The sequence below is a fragment of the Phoxinus phoxinus genome (assembly GCF_949152265.1).
Source record: "Phoxinus phoxinus genome assembly, chromosome: 23".
Classification (NCBI taxonomy): Eukaryota; Metazoa; Chordata; class Actinopteri; order Cypriniformes; family Leuciscidae; genus Phoxinus; species Phoxinus phoxinus.
This window is the reverse complement of record NC_136898.1, coordinates 9,987,950-10,007,662: the sequence shown is the minus strand read 5'-3', so window position 1 is coordinate 10,007,662 and position 19,713 is coordinate 9,987,950. Positions and strand designations below refer to the sequence as shown.

General features: G+C 37.0%; 1 protein-coding gene across 6 annotated transcripts; it reads left to right on the top strand.

Moving 5' to 3' along the window:
* The first annotated feature begins 448 nt into the window (after positions 1 to 448).
* Positions 449 to 16,431, top strand: map6a (microtubule-associated protein 6a). 6 transcript variants are annotated; one of them, XR_013796222.1, is made up of 4 exons: positions 449 to 1,451; positions 7,968 to 8,181; positions 9,154 to 9,449; positions 12,001 to 12,135. XR_013796222.1 is itself a non-coding variant. In XM_079600614.1 (4 exons), the coding sequence occupies exons 1-4, from the start codon at positions 748 to 750 to the stop codon at positions 16,026 to 16,028; spliced, it is 1,194 nt and encodes a 397-aa protein (XP_079456740.1). In that variant the 5' UTR covers positions 449 to 747; the 3' UTR covers positions 16,029 to 16,431. The 6 variants fall into 6 exon arrangements, 5 of the variants coding, with proteins under 5 accessions (XP_079456740.1, XP_079456737.1, XP_079456738.1 ...); XM_079600614.1 differs by lacking the exon at positions 12,001 to 12,135 and adding an exon at positions 15,925 to 16,431 and having other exon boundaries at positions 9,154 to 9,325; XM_079600611.1 differs by lacking the exon at positions 12,001 to 12,135 and adding an exon at positions 15,925 to 16,426 and having other exon boundaries at positions 9,154 to 9,362.
* The last annotated feature ends 3,282 nt before the right edge of the window (positions 16,432 to 19,713 follow it).

Below are 19,713 nucleotides of genomic sequence, written 5' to 3'. Positions count from 1 at the left end.
TTAGAATGATTTCTGAAGGATCACGTGACACTGAAGAAGAGAGCTTTTAAGACAGCTTTTATCACAGGAATAAACTAAAAGAGAAAACAGTTATTTTAAATTGTAATAATATTTACAATGTTACTGTTTTTATTGTTAGGCTACATTTTCTCAAAGCCTCGCTGAGCGTAAAGGACTTTTTTCAACAACAAAAAATTTAAATGGTTAATTCTGTATCTGCAGAATATCATTATAATGATTATCTGCATCATTATAAATTAGTAAAAGAAACGAACTAGTTTTGAGCATCTCTCATATCATTTCCAACAGCGATGTCTTCGGTACTCTAGTTTAGTGGGCGGGGCTTTGAGCGCACTGCAGACGTTGCGTGATGATGAGAGTGGCAGGTGATTCAGCTCGTCTCGATGGATGCTGAGCGGAGCAGGGCGCGCGCGCGGGAGGGGCTGCTGTGTCTTCACAAATTCTCGTATTGTAACGAGCGCAGGGGGATCAGGACGGAGCTAAACCAGAATATTCCATAGATTAAACCCCTCAAGAACCCGTAATGCATCTTTTAAAGTGGATTTGTGTCCTGTCATCTTTAACAACATCGCTTTAAGGGGGAAAAAACATTGCGAATCGGACATTTTGAGTATTTACTGTGACGTGAGGCTCGCGAGCGCGTTTAGTTCCACAAACTGAATACAAAACAGCTTCGGGGAAAGAAAGAGATTGGCATAACAGAAGGTAAGACGTTGGCAAACCATCATGGCATGGCCCTGTATCTCCAGAGCCTGCTGTATGGCTCGGTTCTGGAACCAGCTGGACAAGGCCGACATTGCGGTACCGTTGGTTTTCACCAAGTACTCGGACGTGTCCGAAATGCAGCATCTTCACCTGCAGAAGGTCGCCATAGAAACGCAGCCGCTTCATAACGACTACGACGCGGTGACCAAAAGACCTCCAGCCCATGAAGAGAACATCTGCGGATCTGTGATGCGCCAGGACTTTAAACACTGGAAAGTTCGTCCGGAGCCCAGCTGCAAGCCCAAGAACGACTATCATTGCCCTGAGGTCCCTTTTAACAACGAGACCCAGTATCAGAAGGACTACAAACCCTGGCCTATCCCAAAGAAGGGAGATCATCCTTGGATCCCCAAACCCTCTCCGACCATCTCAGTGGGCCCTGACCGCATCCCTGACAGATCCAAACACACCAAGACAGATATGATCGACAGTGGGGTGGAAAAGAGTCAGATTGCGGACAAGGTGCAAGAGAAGGAGATCCTCTCTAGTGGAAGGAAAAAGAAGCAAGCCAAGAAAGTGACCATGGTTTCTGAAATCAAAGCTGACATGAAGTTGGAAGGGCAGGGCATGGAGGATGCCACCACTACAGAGGGAAAAGGGAGGGCAGATGTGGATGCCCTCAACCGGCAGATCAAACAAAAAGTCACCTCTGGCAGCTCCTATAGGTATGGCTGATTATTATTGTACAGGGATGGTTTTCAATGAGGCCCTCGACAAACTTTCAAAGAGGCCCCCCTTAGAATGACATAAAATGATTTAAAATAAGACCAAACAAGTATTAAAATAAGCTAAAACAACGTATTCCCAACTCTTGGAAAACCTGGATATGATGTAGCCTAATTAAAAAAAAAGAAAAAAAAAGACGTGGTCCCTAAATCTGGAATGGTCATGTAAATGAATAAAATCTTAAAAAGGCATGGACCTTTTTATAATGAATGCAATTTTCGAATTTAGCTCCAAAATATTTGATCGGGTAAAAATTGCTATTTGTCACACAAAAAAAGTTTACAAAATGTTTTAAAAACTAGCAACTTACAGCAGAAAATACCAGAAGTATCTTGTCTGTCACGTTGATGTGCAATGTTGAGAACTGCAGGCAGTCAGAGGCAGATTTTTGGGAGGAAACTTCCGGCAAAGGGGAGAGACAGAGCAAAACAGCATACCAACAATTGGTATGTTATACCTAGTATTGAATCAATACATGAATATATGTGTATAGGACCAAATGCTCCTCACAATGATACTAAACATTATGATACATTGTGATAGGCTAGCTAAATAATACTAAATGATGTCTTATTGAAAAGGAGGGGGAAATGGAACAATTAGCTTTAAGTTTAGGGGTTATAAAATATCATTAGCTCAGTATAAAACTAAAGCAATAGAAATCAATAACAAAGTGTGTTAAAAGGGTCATACAACGGAGGTCAGCTGTGGGTTGAATGTGTATACTGCTACAACACCTACAGATGGCAGGACATGCAGGGGGCAGGAGAGCGCAGGAACAGATGCTGTTTTTGGAAATGACTTTCATTTTCTTCAGGGTAAGCTTTAGGGCTAAGTGAGGGCACTGGGTGAATTGTGGAATTTCCAGTTGTTAATAATCCATTTGTTATGAAAGTGGTGTAAAATTGTCTTGTTTGTGGAATTCAGAGAGCACTCTTTGCAGACCCCTACAATAAGCTTTTGTTTTCCAGCTAGCTAGCATATAAAACAGTGCTTTTTATCTGCCAATCTTAGCCTAAAACAGATGGAGCTGAAGTTTGTATAGTGCTGTGCTGTTCCTGGTCCTGCGTGGTATTCTGTTTCCTTTCAATCACTTTTTTTTATTGCAAACAGTGAACAATAAATGTGTAAAGAAAGAAAGTTCTCAGATTTGGGTTCTGGATCTCAATTCAAAAGTCTGTCACTGTCATTGTTGAGTAGTTGTGTTTAATTGACAGGCGGCAATTTGTCCATAATTCTCCCACTCATTCATGTGCGCTTGCAAACCACTCATTTGTGCATCTAAACAAGATTGAGCTTTTTTATACTGTACAATTATGATATGGCTTATGATGTTCCTCATTTGCAGGTTGCTTTGGATAAATTAGTTTATGACTAAATGTAAATGGAAACAATGTTTTGTTGGTATTGAATTTACTCTGCATTAAAATACATTGCATTGGGATGTAGCCTTTAGACTTGCTGCATATACAGTATATAGTCTGGTTATTTGTTGGGTGAGAAGAACTGCATCAGGGCAGTTTTTCTTTTCTTCTTGACTAGGAGGAAAATACACAAGAGGAAAAAACACTGAGTCATCAGTTCAGTTTGTGTTACAGTCTATGCATGAATTGTTATAGTGTGATTCCTCAAACTGAAAAGCGCAGGATTAATTTGACTTAATCTCATGTTTAGTCCTGAGTTTAGTTTTGTTTTTTGCCTTGTCATGCTTAAGCAAACAGGGCTTAAGATTTATGACAAGCTGATGAAACTGGATATCAAAAAATGATCCTCTTATTGTAAGAAGTCTGCAAAAACATTCTGAAGTGTTTTATTTTGAGCCAGAGAAAACACAGGTGTGCCTTGACAGGATGTGGTGGAGAGAAAGTTGCTTCCTTCATTTATCTTTTCATTTATCTCTCTAGTTGTCCTTCTCTCTCTCCCCCTGTCTGCAGATCAATATGCTTTGGTCTGCAATCTATCTCTGTACGACATATTATATGTGCACAAAATCTTGGAAAAGCAGTGCAAGTGTTTGCAGTTATTTTTTATTTATTAATTATTTTAGGGTTGTTTATTTGTTTATTATTGTTTTATTTTTTACTTTAAAATAGCACACCATAGCTCTGATTCAATGTTGTTGTTGATAACTAAAACGTAAGGGGCATTCACGACACTGTATCATTTAAAAAACGTGCCTAAAAAACTCCCAAAAAAAAAAAAATGTGACGATTCCAGCATTTCCCTCTAGCAGCATTTTGAGCGCTGTTGAACGGTTTCTTAAACACCTCTGATTGGCCATTGTGTTCACGCACTCAACATGTTTGTGATTGGCTACAATGATCAACACTTCAAAAACATGTAGTAAATAGACGTCTTTGACGCTCCTCGCCGGATCTCTAATATATCCGCTGATAGACAGATCCTCTGATAGACGGTTGCTTTCAAAATATATTTTGAGCGCGAGCGTATATATCAGAGGAGTTTAAGAATCCGTTCAACACCGCTCAAAAATAAAATGCTAGGGAAATGCTGGTATCGTCACATTTTCTAAATTTCAGTACCGACTTGGTATCGAAATCGGTATTTTTGACAACACTAGTAAACAGTGATAAAGAAAGAGCAAAGAAAACAAACTACAATAGAACAAAGACACAAATGAAATAGATCTACCTGAAAAACGTCAAGCACTAGAAATACTACATAAAATGTATAAAGTAATCAAATGTATTAAATAAACATCTTTTCGTGACTACCGGCATATCGCGCACCCCTTTAGCAGATCCGTGTGTACATTCGTTGTTGTCTGTACTTTTCAAAACCACAAAGGAAAAACATTTCCGTTTTTAGTACATCATTGTCATGTAAACATACCCTGAAACTATACAAAAATATTTGTATCAATTTAAATAAAGCTGAAATAGAATAAAATATAAATATTAGATTAAAAAAACTTTATTACTATTAAATAAAATTTTCTGGAAAATAAAAATCTAAAGCTAAATAGAAATAATAAAAAATGACAAAATCACATACAACTACTAAAATAACATAAATAAAACATATTTAGTAGTAGGGCAAATAATTATTAAAGTATGTGTGCAATACATTGTACATAATGATGCAGTAAATGAACATACTTTTTATGCCTTCCCTCTCTTGTGCAGTAACTGAAGGCACTGTAACCATTCAAACACTGGAATCAATAACAGAAGAAGCAGCAAAGAGAGTGAGAGAGAGAGAGAAATAAGAGAGAGTTTTGCCTTACAAGGCAGTATTACACCATGGCTGATCTCATTGGGATTCACTAGGAGTCCAAAGTGAATGTCAGAAGGAATATGTCATACTGTAGGTACAGCAGAAACTGAAACACGATGCACATGCTGGAGGAAACCTATTGATCTCGACCTATTTGAGAGAAATCCGTTACTAGAATAAGAAGTGACTTTACTAATCAAATAATTGTTTTCAATGCTGGTGGATTAATAGAAGGATACACGAAACATACACTGTTTATTATTGGTAGCGTCAGGTGATGTGTGTTGTCATCTGACAGGTCTAGACTACGTTCAAATAATCAGGATGTTGTTTTGGATCCAAGTAAAAAGCAAAACAGCTTTACATGCTTCTGTTAAACACCACATTACTCCAGTGTGCCAAGCCTACCCATGATGCACTGCTCTGGTACCCCACCACACAATTCTCTAGTGCCAGCATATCACCATAGTGACGGCTGTTCACAAAAGCTCAATGCCTGGGGAGAAGAAGAGGTATCAACCTCAGCACTGTATGCTCAAATATACAGATGACTTTTGATGACAACATTGTATGTGAGCTCATTTGAATAAATATTGTGATTCTCCATTAAATCTGTTAGATTAGTAAGAAAATAAGGAGGTATAAAAACAACACGGTTGAACAGTGTTGATGTCCTTTATCAAATGAATGATTTGACAGCTGGTACCAAGCACTGATTTACAATAAGCACACTAAGCCCATTGTTAGCAGTCCAATTGTATGTGTGTAAATCCTTCTTTCTCTGTCTTTATGCCTTTCTCATTCTGTCTTTTTCTCTCTGTGTGTGTGTGTGTGTGTGTGTGTGTGTGTGTGTGTGTGTGTGTGTGTGTGTGTGTGTGTGTGTGTGTGTGTGTGTGTGTGTGTGTGTGTGTGTGTGTGTGTGTGTGTGCGCGCGCGTGTGCGGGTGTGTGTGTGTTGCTTTATCTTGTGCTGTATAAACTCTGACTCCTCCCCCTTCTTCTTTCATGTTTGTCCTGTGAGTGTTTGCTGCCTGTGGCCTTGACTTCTATAAGCTGCCTTTGTACTGTCATTTCAAGCACTCTGACTGGACTTCATTTGTCTTATGTAACAACTTACAGTTCTTTCTTTTTCGCTCCCCTGTGGGGAGACCGCACATTAAATCAAAATAATAGCCACAATATTAGTCAAACTCAAAATGCATGCATCTAATAGATCAAAACAATAATGTAATTTCCAATTTTCTAATTGAATCAGTAAATTCATTAAATACTATAATAGTATATAAATAATACTAAAAATAACACCATTGATAGCATTGTGTGGTAGAATAAAAAAAAATGTTTGATTAAATAATTATATTTTTATAATGATTTTTCATAGTTTAATATTGAAAGATTGGGTCTGGAACAACATACATATATATATATATATATATATATATATATATATATATATATATATATATATATATATACAAAAAGCATTTGAAAAGTAAATAGTTTCCAAGATTGTTTAATTTGACCGTCCTTCATATAGGTTCATCAACCTCTGGATCGTTTAAAAGCTCAAAATTTAAAAAAACACCCACACAAAGTTTTTTTTTTAACGTTTCTAGAAACTGAAGAGTCAAAGCTATTTTTGCTGTTGATAAAGAGTCACTTGTTTTTAACCTGTAATATTCCTCTATAATGCATGGCATGGGACATGTGTGGTTTTCACATCCCCTATTTTCTCTGTGGGGATTAATGTTCTCCCACATGCTGTCCCATGACTTTGCTCATCAGCTTGGCGAACACATACTAACAGGCCTTTTCTGTTAAGGAACTGTAAAGCAGTTTCAGATCCAGTTATCTCATCTAATCTCATCTCCTGTAGAACAGTGTGTGATATCAAATATTCTTTTTTGAACCTAATCTTAACTTATCAGAATGGTTGATTCTGTTTCATACAAAGAGGTATTGATTTGATTCTTATTCATGGAAGCTAAGCAACTAATTGATCTAATGGTATATGGTTCACCCTGCCTGACATTGCCGTCGCTTTCCTGTTCTATCACTCCTATTCAATATAGTCTGCCTCTCTGAGGTTGTAATGTTACAGAACCAAAAAGAAAGAGAGAGGGTTCCCATTGTTAAATATTGGGGAATTTGTATACTATGTTTTCCAGGCCTGTAAAAGTCATGAAAATGTAATATAAATCTTTAAAAAATAATGTAAATGTATATGTTCCATCTTTCCTTAGCTAAAACTCGCGAGTCGCTAAGGTTTAAAATCGTTAAAACCCAGTTCACAAATCGTTTTGAATTGATTCATTAGTGAACTAGTTTTTAAATGAATTTTAAATACTTCTTTAGGTGAACAGAGTTTGTATAAGACTTCTGTTGTGTGCTGCTCTCAGTGATTTCTGTCTGTATGTGTGCATGTGTGTTAGATGTACTGCGGATAAGTTGGATGTTGGGTAATCTGCAATGCACACACCCGTGAAGTATATACCATTTGTCTGTGTCATCTCAGTGAATAAAGACTCATTACTCATCCAAAAGAAGTGGCCACTGCCTCAGGAAAAACTCTCTTCTGTCGAGTCGAGATGTAGAGAAAACTCTGCATTATGGAGGGTGCATAATATCTATATATATACTGCAGTGTCTATATATAGCCATAACAAATAATTATTATATATGCAATCATTGTTGTGTCTTATATACGGTGTAGCGCCTTGTTGTAATCTGAAAGATTGCTCTCTTGATTTGTGCGATCTGTCAAAACTTGTAAAAATGGCAAAATTTGTGGTTGAAGAATAGGAATTAAGTTTTGTTACTAGTATTTGTATATTAGATATTCTAGTGTACTTCTAAACATTGGCAATGTAACTTTTAGCAGATATATGAATTTAAATATGCATTTTTTTTACAGGAAAAAATGTATCTAAAATATTGATGACTCATCTTGGACTTGTTTATCCAATCAAATGCTCTCTAGAATGAGAATGTCCCTCCCCCAACTGCTGCAGACTAGCAAGTTGAAAATCATAGGTCACGGCTGTGAAACCCAAGCCATTTTTTTGCCTATAACTACACGTCTCAGTTTTAACCGTGCACTTTCAGTTTTATACCTTTCTGGATTCACAGTATGGTCTTAAAATCCGATGTGTGTGGGATGAATCACCCACTACACTTGATTTTCCAATAATTGTGATTTTATCTGTTTCCTAATGTCAGGAATGAGTTCAAAGCCTACGCAGATGTGAAATCGGTGAAGGTCTTCAGGGCCCAGTCTCAGTATAAGCCTCCCGATGAGAGGGCTAATCTGGAGACCAGCTACAGCGCCACCTACAGGGGCTGCCAGGGCAGTCAGCAGCCAGATGACAACAAGGGCCTGGATAGGAGGAGGATCCGCACACTGTACCATGAACCTTACAGAGAGAGCAGCAAGGTAAGGAAAAACGACACAGTACTCGGATTAGACGTTGAGCACTATGGGTTACGTTCTTGTGCGTGTTGCAGAAGGTTGGAAATCAATTATTGTGTTTAGTAACTTTATGATGTCAGCAATGTATGTGCTCAGTGACTGGAAAAGAACTGAACAACAGGTTTTTTTCTCAGCAGTACTTTTTAGTAGTTTGTAGTAACTTTTGGCTTCGGGGGTTGAGTGTCTTTTCTTAGCATCGAATCAGCATCAGCTCTTTGTTTCATTATGTTGAACTGTTCTGACTTGCTTTACATTAGCATCAGAGTCAGTTCTGGACTTCTGGCTAATTGTGTGTTTTGAGATACGTATACTGTGTGGCTTTTGTGTTTTCAACTATTTTTGAATCACAAAAATCTGTGTGCGGTCTTAACAATGGGAAATCAAAATGAAAAGATTTACTTTTTTAAGTCGGCATTAAGTCTATTTTCTAAATGCATGTTATTGATCTTTTGTGAAGAATTAATCCATGCATATGTTTCATTTAAAAACAGTTGTGACCTCATAACTCCAAGAATGTCATAATTTGATCTTGAAAATGAAGACTTCTCTTTGCTAACATATGATGAACTTCTCCAATCACTTAAACTCACTACTTTCTTATTATCTTATGATCTGCCTCCATTCAATCAAAAATCAATGGATAAAACAAAGTGCCTGCCCTATATTTTTCTTTTTCAATAATCCGTTTCACTCAGATGTGCGTTACAATACAGAAGAAAACATTTACGTAAATTCAAAGTTCAAGCGTATTAAGTTTCTCTGCCTCTAAAATATCTTTGCTGCTGACAGGGTGGGACAATTAATGTTGGCCAGTTATAACGTAGTCTAACTTTTCCATTCATTCCAAGTCATATCCTACATTTCCCATTGGAAAATGGAATACGTTGCATATCTCTAGTAAAATACCATTTGTGTCCTATTTCATGTCTTGTACAGGTAGAGAAAACCAGTCCTCGCTCCAAACCGAAAAAGAGCACCACATCTGCCACACCTGGCAAACCGGTGAAGAAGTCCAAGGAGAAGCAGGCGACGTCGGTGCGCGGTTTGAAGAAGAAGAGCTCCGAGAACCAGCCGGGGAGCAGAGCGGCGCAGGGCGACAAGGAGAAAAGTAAAGAGATCAACAACAAACTGGCTGAGGCGAAAGAGTAAAAACCATTGCACTTCTTCTCTCATTTAATCTCTTCCTGAAAGGGTGAAAGCAGAACGAAGGCTGCAAAATTATTTAACAAGAGGTTCTCATTCCTTTACTATTCTGTCCATTGCTTCCCCCCCCTCTCTCTCTCTCTCTCTCTCTCTCTCTCTCTCTTTATCTATCTGATGCACCTCTCGTTTTATTCCTCACTCCAATACACGCCGCCTCTCTCTCTCTCTCTCTCTCTCTCTCTCTCTCTCTCTCTCTCTCTCTCTCTCTCTCTCTCTCTCTGAGAGGTCAGTGGGCTGTTTGTAGAACATTTTTAGGGTTGGACTTTTATGTTTTTCTCCAGTTTTGCCTCACAATCTCGCCAGTAATATCAAAGCGTTTGCATTTACTATAGCTCCACCCACTCTCCTCATCTCCACAACAAGGTTTCCATGGCAACCACTCTACTGGTTGGCTAGTGGATGCTCGTATCTTGCATGGAGCCATTGACTAGAAGCTCTGTATGTTTTACTTCCCATCAGATGCTCAGACTGGTGGGTTTCATTTATCAAGGGTTTTACAATCAAGCTGATCTGTGTACAATAAGCCTTTTTTAAATCATGTTTATGTAAATGAGGCAACATGTAAAAGCCACAAAGGCCAATTTCTTAGTCCAAAATCTTTGATAAATGTGCATCTTTGGTTTTACAATTATATTGATCTATTACCTGCTTGCTTTGTCTGTCTTATGTAATCATTTTATTGATTGAACACCCCATGCTCCAAAGTGATATGTTATGATCTCAGATCACTTTGGTGCTGTGATTGTTTTAACTATTATATTTGTTTTCTTGCTAATTTTTTCCATCATGAAAATGTTGTTGAATCATTACAGGAACAGAATATCTCCAAATAGCTTTATGGGAACATCAGTATCTCCAAAAAGCCATCTGTCAATATCATATAAAAATTAGGCCTTGTTTCGGCCCACTTGGTTGCCTGGACAGCCAACTGGATTACTGTAACATGATATTGCATTATGGGATGTATGGGATCTCAATTTGTCTTTGGATAGAATAGGATGTTCACTGTGATTTTTATGTGCAAAACAAACCTGTAGAAAATCTAAGATAAACTAAAACATGTTTTTGTATTGTTTGGTTTTGAGGTGTTAGTGGGCTTCTATTCCATGAAATATGTAAGGACCACACCACAACCCTTAACACTATCCTCCGCTCTGCCCAGCTGTTTCACATGCACACATACTTCCCATCCCCCCTAAGGGAGCCCCCGAGGTAGACAGATGGGGGATCCCAAAAGTAGAGGCAACTCAAAAGGTCAATAGATTAGCCAGCTTTAAAATCAAAGCTCCTTTTTATGTGAATGCAGATTCAGCGTATTAATTATTAATGACTTTTCCCAGAGTGTCTCCTGCTTTGTTTGCTCCTGCATCCCCCCTGTTGTTCAATGACTGACATGACCTGTATTCTCGACTAATTGTTCTGTTTATTATCACGTGTCCCCTGATGTTGGTAAGTCGAATGCAGTCTGTTTGGAATGCTGTTCGTTTACTCTCAACTGCATGATTATTGTCATATTTCTTTATGTTTGTTTGATATATTCAAACAGGCCCCAAAAAGGCCTTTTCCCATGATGCACATGTACAAGAGGACATTTTATGCAGACTTAAAGGGAAAAAATTCTGTCATCATTTACTCACCTGAACAAACACATTTACATCACAGAAGAAAGAACGGTATATGAGATTGGAACATGGACATGAGGGCAAATAAATGATGACAGAATTTTCATTTTTGGTTGAACTATCCCTTTAAATTTCAATGCTGATCCATTCACAGAGATGATTTTGTGTTGCCAGTGAAACCTTTTTATATATAATCTGATCTGGCCTGATGTAACAGCACATAATCATGGCTTTCATTTTCCTTGCATGTGACATGACTGACGCAGATTCATGTCTGTTTGTGATGGAAGAACTAAAGATGTTGATCGATCATGGGACTGAATGACATTCATTTTGATATCTTAATGTCTTAATTTCCTGGCATAATGGAAGTGCATTGTGTAAGATCATGGTTTAGTTTGTTTTTAGTTTTTTTTACCATGAACCTCCCCTCTGCAAATCCTCTCTCTGTCTCTGGTTTCATCCTTTGAGGTCTTCTCCATTGTCAGTATGTCAAATATGTGATCTCAATGTCCTGTTTGCCCTATCAGTGCACAGCAAGTCTGTGATCTATTGCCAGATTGAAGAAACGTACTTGAAGCCTGTATAAATAAATCTTTAAAAGGTATAAATAAACATCTAACAAAATGTATGAAATAAATTGACATGCATTTATTAAGTTTAGTGGTAGTTGCATTTATTCCTCCATAAATTGTCCGTGTTTCCATTTGTGGAACGTGAATAATTTTAAAAATGCTGTTTGACTTGCAAATACAGTCATCTTAGATTGGTCAATGACGGAGGCAACCACAAAAAGATAGAGGCTGAACTCAGAATAGTATACTAATACTATTTTTCTAGGAGTAATTATTAGAATATTGTAATTAGTAATTAGAATATTGCAGTATTTATTATAACATTTTTTTTTAATTCATGTGACCTTATAATCTTTAATCAAAACTTCCCCTCCCTTCTGCAGCGTCATCTCATCTCTTCTCTTCTCTGATGACGTGTTTACTGGCACGAAGGCAGGACAACCTGTCACTCGCATGTGATCACGGCAATAGCAAACAACTATCCAATCAATTCCTGATGGACAAAATCAAGTCCCGCACTACATTTGTTCTTGTTCGAGATGCCGTTTTACTTGGATATATATACATCACATTAGGGAAGAAAAGACTATAGCAAATTTGTTTCATGCCGACTTTATTAAATGAGCTTGACAAGTGACGCAGTGCTTCTGTAACGTCTCTCCCATTGATAATGATCTGTGAACTAACAGTTGCCACATGCCATTGTAAAATGCCCTTTAAAAGCAGTTGAAATTTATTATAACTGTATTTACCGTTTATGAAAATATATAAACCATTACATATTGTAAGGCATTATGAATACTATATATATTATATATACATATATTATATACAGGCTTCAAATCCCTTGTGGAAATGAACACAAAGTTTCAGAATATGTAACGAATGAAAGCATTCATTTCTTCAGTCTGGCTCTAGAACAGCTGCACGGAGCTCTTTCTCTTCAGTGCTGTGCTCTGAATGACTACGCCACAGGGTGAGGGCCTTTTCTTGTATTTTGCAGCCTTTGGTGACTCAATTACTGTGCTATATAATCTGGGAATTAAGGGAAGGTGTCCTGGGGAGACAGAGGAGGACAAGCTAGCGGGAATGTACATGTCCGGTGTGCTTGCGTGCGTGTGTGTGTGTGTGTGCTTAGCACAGGTGCTATATAGTCCATGCATACTGAAAAAGGAGAGAGAAAAAAAACAATGTTATATGAAGGGGCCTCAGATTTCACTTTGATGATGTGAATTGTGATTTCTCTCTTGCTTGCTCATATTTATTGAAATTAATAAATGCAAACGCAGAAACAGAGGTGTCGTGGTTCATTTTGTGGTGGTTCATGTGGGAGGGTTTGGGGACTCGGTGGTAGGTGCATCTGTATCGTTTCTGCCCTGTCTTTCTGTCTGTCTCTCTGTCGCTGTCATAGATGTCGAATCCACATGGAAGAGAACTATTCCGATGTTTATGGTTTACGTTTGGTTTTGCGACTCTCATATTTTGTGTGTGACAGGCTCTGGAATAGGTTCTGGCATCTTTATGGTTGTGCATATTGCTGTCAGCTGAGAGTTGAGAAATATATGTTTGCATCTTGAGTGAATCTGATATATTGCAGCTTTCAGTGTCTCATATGTGCAAAGTAATAAAAGATGCAGTCTCCTATTCCAGGACCAAGTATCATAGATGTACGTACAAATGAGAAACTATTGATATCCCATCCTGAATAGAATGATCCTTGAAAGATCAATGTGTCATTCTATAATGATTGGCTTTAATGATGTGATTTATTGATTGATTGAAATTTGGTTGATTCTATATAATGATTTTGTGCTTTGGGAGTTAAAGGAATAGATCACCCTAAAACAAAAATGATGTTATCATTTACTCATCCTCGTGTCGTTCCAAGCCCGTGTGACTTTCTTTCTTCCATCGAATACAAAAGTTTTCGACAAAGTTTGACAGTTGTATGGAAAAGAACATTTCCTTTTGTGTTGCGTGGAAAAAAAGAAAGTCATACAGGTTTGGAATGACATGAGGGTGAGTAAAGACCCGTCCGTTCACACAAAGACCGATAAGATAACTATAACAATAACTATTATGGACAATACTTGTTCGCACTTTGTCGTCTTTTGCGCTAAATGCTCGAGCTATTCTGATTGGCTGTCTATGTTTTATCAGCATTGGCTGTCTATGTTATATCGTACATCAGCTGGGAAAAAAATCGTTCCCAAAGTGATTTCAACGATGTTGTTTCTCTGTGCCGTTATTGTTATAGTTATGGTGTGGTCTCTGCTGTTCTTTAATATTTAGAACGATTTTTAAAACTTTAACATTTATAATGGCATAATTTTGATTTTGGGGTGAACCATCTCTTTAATTGCTTTAATGTTCAGCTAACGAGTGATCTTGTCGTTCGTTTGAAGGGTTATGCTAAAACAGTACCACTACATTCAGCTCTTTCAGCCCATCCGAGATATTGGTTGGGTGCAGACACTAAAGCAACACCTGTGGCGCTGTGCACTGCCCGACCCAAGGTAATACTCGCCTGAGAATAAACGCTTCTTCCGTCTCCATCCGTACTTCAGCAGCACAACTATTACTCACTGTGAGAAACTGTAGTGTTGCGCTCGTGTTTCCATTGAGAATTGAGTACACCATAACTGCTCAATGTTCTTCATCTTTTGATTTGCTCCCATGCGTATTCTCTTCCATATGGAAAGTGTTGGGCCAAATGTTGACAGTTTGACTGCTCATTGTACTGTATGTTGTTTTCCTGTTGTTTGTTGTTTTTGGAGGATGTTGAAAACTTTGTTACAGTGGGGTCTTTTTTCTACATGTGTGTTTCGTTTCAGTGGACTAACATCACATACAAGCTTGTTACTGTGTTCTTGTAGAAAAAAGGTCTATAGGAAAGGGCATTTTCTTAATGTATTCATCTAATCCATTGCTGCATATAGAAGAGTTTTAAGTCTAACATCTTTTTGTGGTACTTGTAATTTGATGTACCATCAATCTCTTCTCCTTAACGCTGGAACAATCCATTCACAGTGAACTTTAAATGTCACTCATAGATTAATTTCTTTTCTCGACTTTTTATTCAAAAGATTAATGAAATTGAACTTGATATTTAAACTGCTTTAGTTTTAGAAACACAGCACATTGTATTCTTGTTTAGTGGTGTCTGTCTTGTTGTTTTCATGCTGGTTTTTATTTCTGCACTTTTCCTTTGAACAACCTGAGATTACAGTCATAATCCATCTATTCATTTATATACAGTGGGGTCCAAACATCTGAGACCACTAGTGAAAATGGTTTTGTTTAAAAGAAAGTTTAGTAACCTAGAAATACAGTACAATATTTAACTGAGAAATATTATAAATACATGTTTACTTATTTAATAATAGCATGACTTTTACACTATTTTATAACGCCCATTAACATAAGCTTCATAAAGCTCAGCGATTGTACACACTTTAAATACAATAACGATGACATTGGTTTTACCGTATCAATCCGAGCACGAGTTCGATGATGAAACATTGGAAGAACTAGTTATTCAAACCGACCATCCATCGCAAGGATGACTTGAGCAGGACGTTCTGCAGTGATACACTGCTCAGTTTGAGGTGCATTATGAGATGTTGCAACTGTAATTCCTCACCAACGGCATTAACAAGTCCATCAACAAACCTGTGTATATTTCTAATTTATTGCGGTGCACATGCGGGAACTGTATCATTGACAAGATCAATAACAGTGCATGTTAGCCGAGCACTAACGTGAATGGCTGATGTATTAAAGTTTGTAAAACAAAATCTTGCTCCGTCCTTTATCATTAATCAAAGTATTAGAACAACAGACAATCATGAAAAGTACATATTACAGCATTATATTGATATTTTCTCCCTTTGCATCAAAGTTTACTACTTACAATGTGCTTTTTTTCTGCAAAGTTGTGCCATATTGTGAATCTAGTCCCAGCTAAATGAGTTAAAGTCTGTTGCGCGTTATGCCAAACAAGATCCTTTAGCTCTATATTCACTATAGAGTAAATATTTTCTTTATGTTATTGGATATTAGATGTATTTCATTCGAACATATGCTTGATCTATTTTCACTTGCATTGGTCTCGCTACAAATAGAATCTCTATAAATAGAAATGAGTAAAAAGTGGTCTCAGGATGCTCAAAGACTTGTTTCTTCTAGTGCACTATGCTATCTACCAGATAAAACACCTCATGTTGTGTCTCTGTGTTTCTCTTTCCTTCTCTCCCTCTGTCGCCCTTCCGCTCCTCCTTTGGCAATAACACTGTGCTGCTTCCTAGAGAATCTGAGTCTGGCCTCGGACGAGTCAGCGATTATTATTCCGAGGGTACCTCTGGAGGAGAACCACTGGTGGAACGATCAGAACCACGGAGTCGGGGAGTAGTCCGGTTCGCTCCGGATGTCAAGTACTGACACAAAGCACACGAGTGAGAGGAAGGCAGGCAGCTATAGACAGAACAATGAAGCAATGAGAGATATTTTAGGAAGTATTTTTGCAGATAGAGACATGTGAAATTAAAGTACTGTATGTATATATTGTATGTTATAGACTAAGACTAAATTATGAGCTTCCCAATGAGAAACACATGAACAAATAGTACCTGCGCTCCCAGACTGTTTGCAACGACTGAAATGGTGCTATAAATGTATTTGTTTCATGCTCTTTCTCAGAACATATAGTGTTGCCATGATGATCATTTAGAGTAGCAAATATCATCTGTCATTAAGTGCTTCCTTATATTATAACATACTGTTTGAGAGTCTAATAAATGTGATGAGTTTATCTGATTTTTTTCTTGCCTTCTTCTACTTTCTATTCATTGCAATATCCATGAAGAAATCTGTACCCAACACTTTTCTTCAGTAGGGCATAATATTAAGCATAATATTAAAATACAATTATTATTATTATTATTATTATGGCCAAAAAATATTATTGGAAAATTAATTGTTTAACATTTAAATGTGCCCCAATCTGACCTAAAATATTATAGGTAATGACTAGCACCGTTCTCCCCTACTCCCCCATACATTTTATAGATTTGATTTAATTATACCATACTGAAAGCTCTTATGCTATTCACCAAGTGACCCTGGATCACAAAACCAGTCACAAGTCGCACGGGTATATTTGTGGCAATAGCCAACAATACATTGTATGGGTCAAAATGATCGATTTCTCTTTTATACCAAAAATCATTAGGATATTAAGTAAAGATCATGTTCCATGAAGATATTTTGTAAATGTCCTACCGTAAATATATAAAACATTTATTTTTATGAGTGAATGCAGCACAATCGCGAACATAAATGGACAACTTTCCATTGATGTATTGTTTGTTAGGACAATATATGGCCGAGATACAACTATTTGAACATTTCAAAATTGTGACCCATGTGACTGGTTTTGTGGTCCAGGGTCACATATATTGTATACATTTAACTAATTTGATTTCAGCTCATTATGAAACAAAAGAAGTTAACGGAAAGTCTGAAACAGAATAGATGGAATTGAACATGGACTTTTATTTAAATTACAACACTAATGCTTCAGCTGCATCCTTGTAATTGCATTTACTGGAATAAAAGACATTAACTTTGTTTCCTTCCTTTCTACAGCCCATTGCTCTTTCTAATAAACACTGATGAGTATATCACGACCTGGGCTTATTACATTACACATCCTCTTTTATAGATAATTTATAGAACAATAATGAAGAAAATAAAGAATAAACAAACAAAAATATATAGATTTAAAATATTTTCCATGAAATCACATTTTATATAGATCCGTAATATTGTTTTATTTTATTTATTACTGTATTTAACCATATTTAATAGGCCCAAACGAGCTTTTTTTTTTTTTCACAAGATCTTTTAATATGCTTCTGTGACAGTAGATCAATTGCTGGAGGGTTTTTAGGGCTAATGAACAGAAGCAGATGGAACCAGTAATTAAAATAACAGATATACAGTTATATAAAGTTTAGAAACCCATGGTAAAGTTGCCTAAAAAGAGGATTAAAAATCATCTTTTGGAAATTGATCTTAATGCCTTAAAAATCCAACCTTTAAGGACACCAATTTTCTTTGTGAATGAATAATGTATCGTAAATAAATAAATGTTCTTCCTTAAAATACAGGCATATTTTTATTTTTAAAGGCCATTTCATGGATCCAGGATACTATCTATGCATCCTGATAAAGTTCCCTTGGCCTTTGGAATTAAAATAGCCCCACATCATCACATACCCGTCACCATACCTAGAGATTGGCATGGTTTTATTTCATTGGATTTGCATTGAGAGATGATCTTATAGAAAGTACCCCATGCAAATCTCTAGGGTGAAGGGTATGTGATGCTGTGGGGCTATTTTAATTCCAAAGGCCAAGGGAACTTTATCAGGATGCATCGATAGTATCCTGGATCCATGAAATAACAATATACATAATAAAACAAATAAAAAACAATATTATAATAAAAATATGCCTGCTTCTATGGGAATTTAACATAGGGCTATCCTGACTTATGCACCCTGTATTTGAAGGAAGAACATTTATTTATTTACGATACATTATTCATTCACAAAGAAAATTGGTGACCTTAAAGGTTGGATATTTAAGGCATTAAGATCAATTTCCAAAAGATGATTTTTTTATTCCTCTTTTTAGGCAACTTTAGCATGGGTGTCTAAACTTATAGCACTGTATATTTGTATATTTCAAATCTGCTGATGTACATCTTTATCCTGACGCAATTTACAAATCCAGATTTCGAAGAACTGAAATGTGATAACCGTAGATAGACCATAGAATGTGAAATCCAGTGTGCAAGATATGACATGGTTATTTCATATTTCAAGTTTGATGAAAATTAACTTTTGGTGATAATGAGCAAAGGATGTACCCTCAAATCAATAAACATAATTATACACTCTAATCTTATGCAGACTGTAATTGTAAATAATATTTCACATTCAAGAAAATATCTGGAAAATGAATAGTAAGCTGTAGGGGTTATAGCCTATAACATTAGAATCTAAAATATGTGAAAACTTAAGCTCATTACACCCTGTTCAAATAATGATTTGTGTCTTATTTGCTCATATTAATATCCTAGCTGGCATATTTTGTACTTTCACTCCCATATGGACCCCATTGAAAACAAGATGGCCTATCTCAAGGGGCTGTCCTTAATGAAGTAGAAATTGCAACGTTACAACTCAGTGTGGTCTTAACGAGGGTCCACGGCTCAGCTTTTATCAATGTCTGTGATTGTCCAGTGTTTGCAGGACATCTCTCCTGCCTCTGTTGGCCATTTTGTGCAGCTGCTTAGGGGAACTCCTAAGCCACTAAAAGTCCTCTTCCCTGCTCTTAGCAGATCTCGCCTTATAGGAGCCATTTTAAGCACTAGGAATCTTGAGGAATAGCTTTTATATTAACTGGGATTTTCGTGTCACTTTTAGGGGAAATTCTAAGAAAACGTCATGACTCTGAGAATTTTCTTAGAATTTGGCCGCTAGGAGCCACTTTTTGCACAAAAATTCTTTAGGGATACGGGCCCAGGTCTCTGGAGAATTCACAAACCCCTTCAGCCAACAATAAATGCGAGGAGGTTTTGTTCTCTTCCACAGGCTCCATGCATTCAAAGTCTCGGGTACTCACGCGCATTATTTTTTTAGGAAATGTTAGAGGGTTAGTTAAAATAAAAATAAAAGTCCCGCGTGCACTCGTCCATACCTATGGTCCATACCCTAGCCTAGTGAATAACGACCACGGCCAATGTTTTTTTTTAATAAATAAAAAAAGACGCAAAAGTATCACAAAATGGTCCATATGTTATATATTCCAAGAGTTGTAGGGTTATACGATAGGGTTTGGTAAAAAAAAAAAATGTATGCACCTTTTTTTTAAATAAAGAAATGAACAGTCTGAAACACTAGTTTGATAGAACATTTAATAGACAGGTAAAGTATACATTTAATTAAAATATAACTAATAAAACAAGTCAAATATTAATCTGCCACTAAATGTAGCTACAGCACATACAGACAACAGACCAAAGCTGG

Excerpts from the sequence above, each read along its gene's own strand:
- map6a (XM_079600610.1), top strand. The coding sequence starts at position 748 with ATGGCATGGCCCTGTATCTCCAGAGCCTGCTGTATGGCTCGGTTCTGG. Across the intron at positions 1,452-7,967 it reads ACCTCTGGCAGCTCCTATAG|GAATGAGTTCAAAGCCTACG; the intron begins GTATGGCTGATT and ends TCCTAATGTCAG. Across the intron at positions 9,326-12,000 it reads GCAGGGCGACAAGGAGAAAA|CGTCATCTCATCTCTTCTCT; the intron begins GTAAAGAGATCA and ends TCCCTTCTGCAG.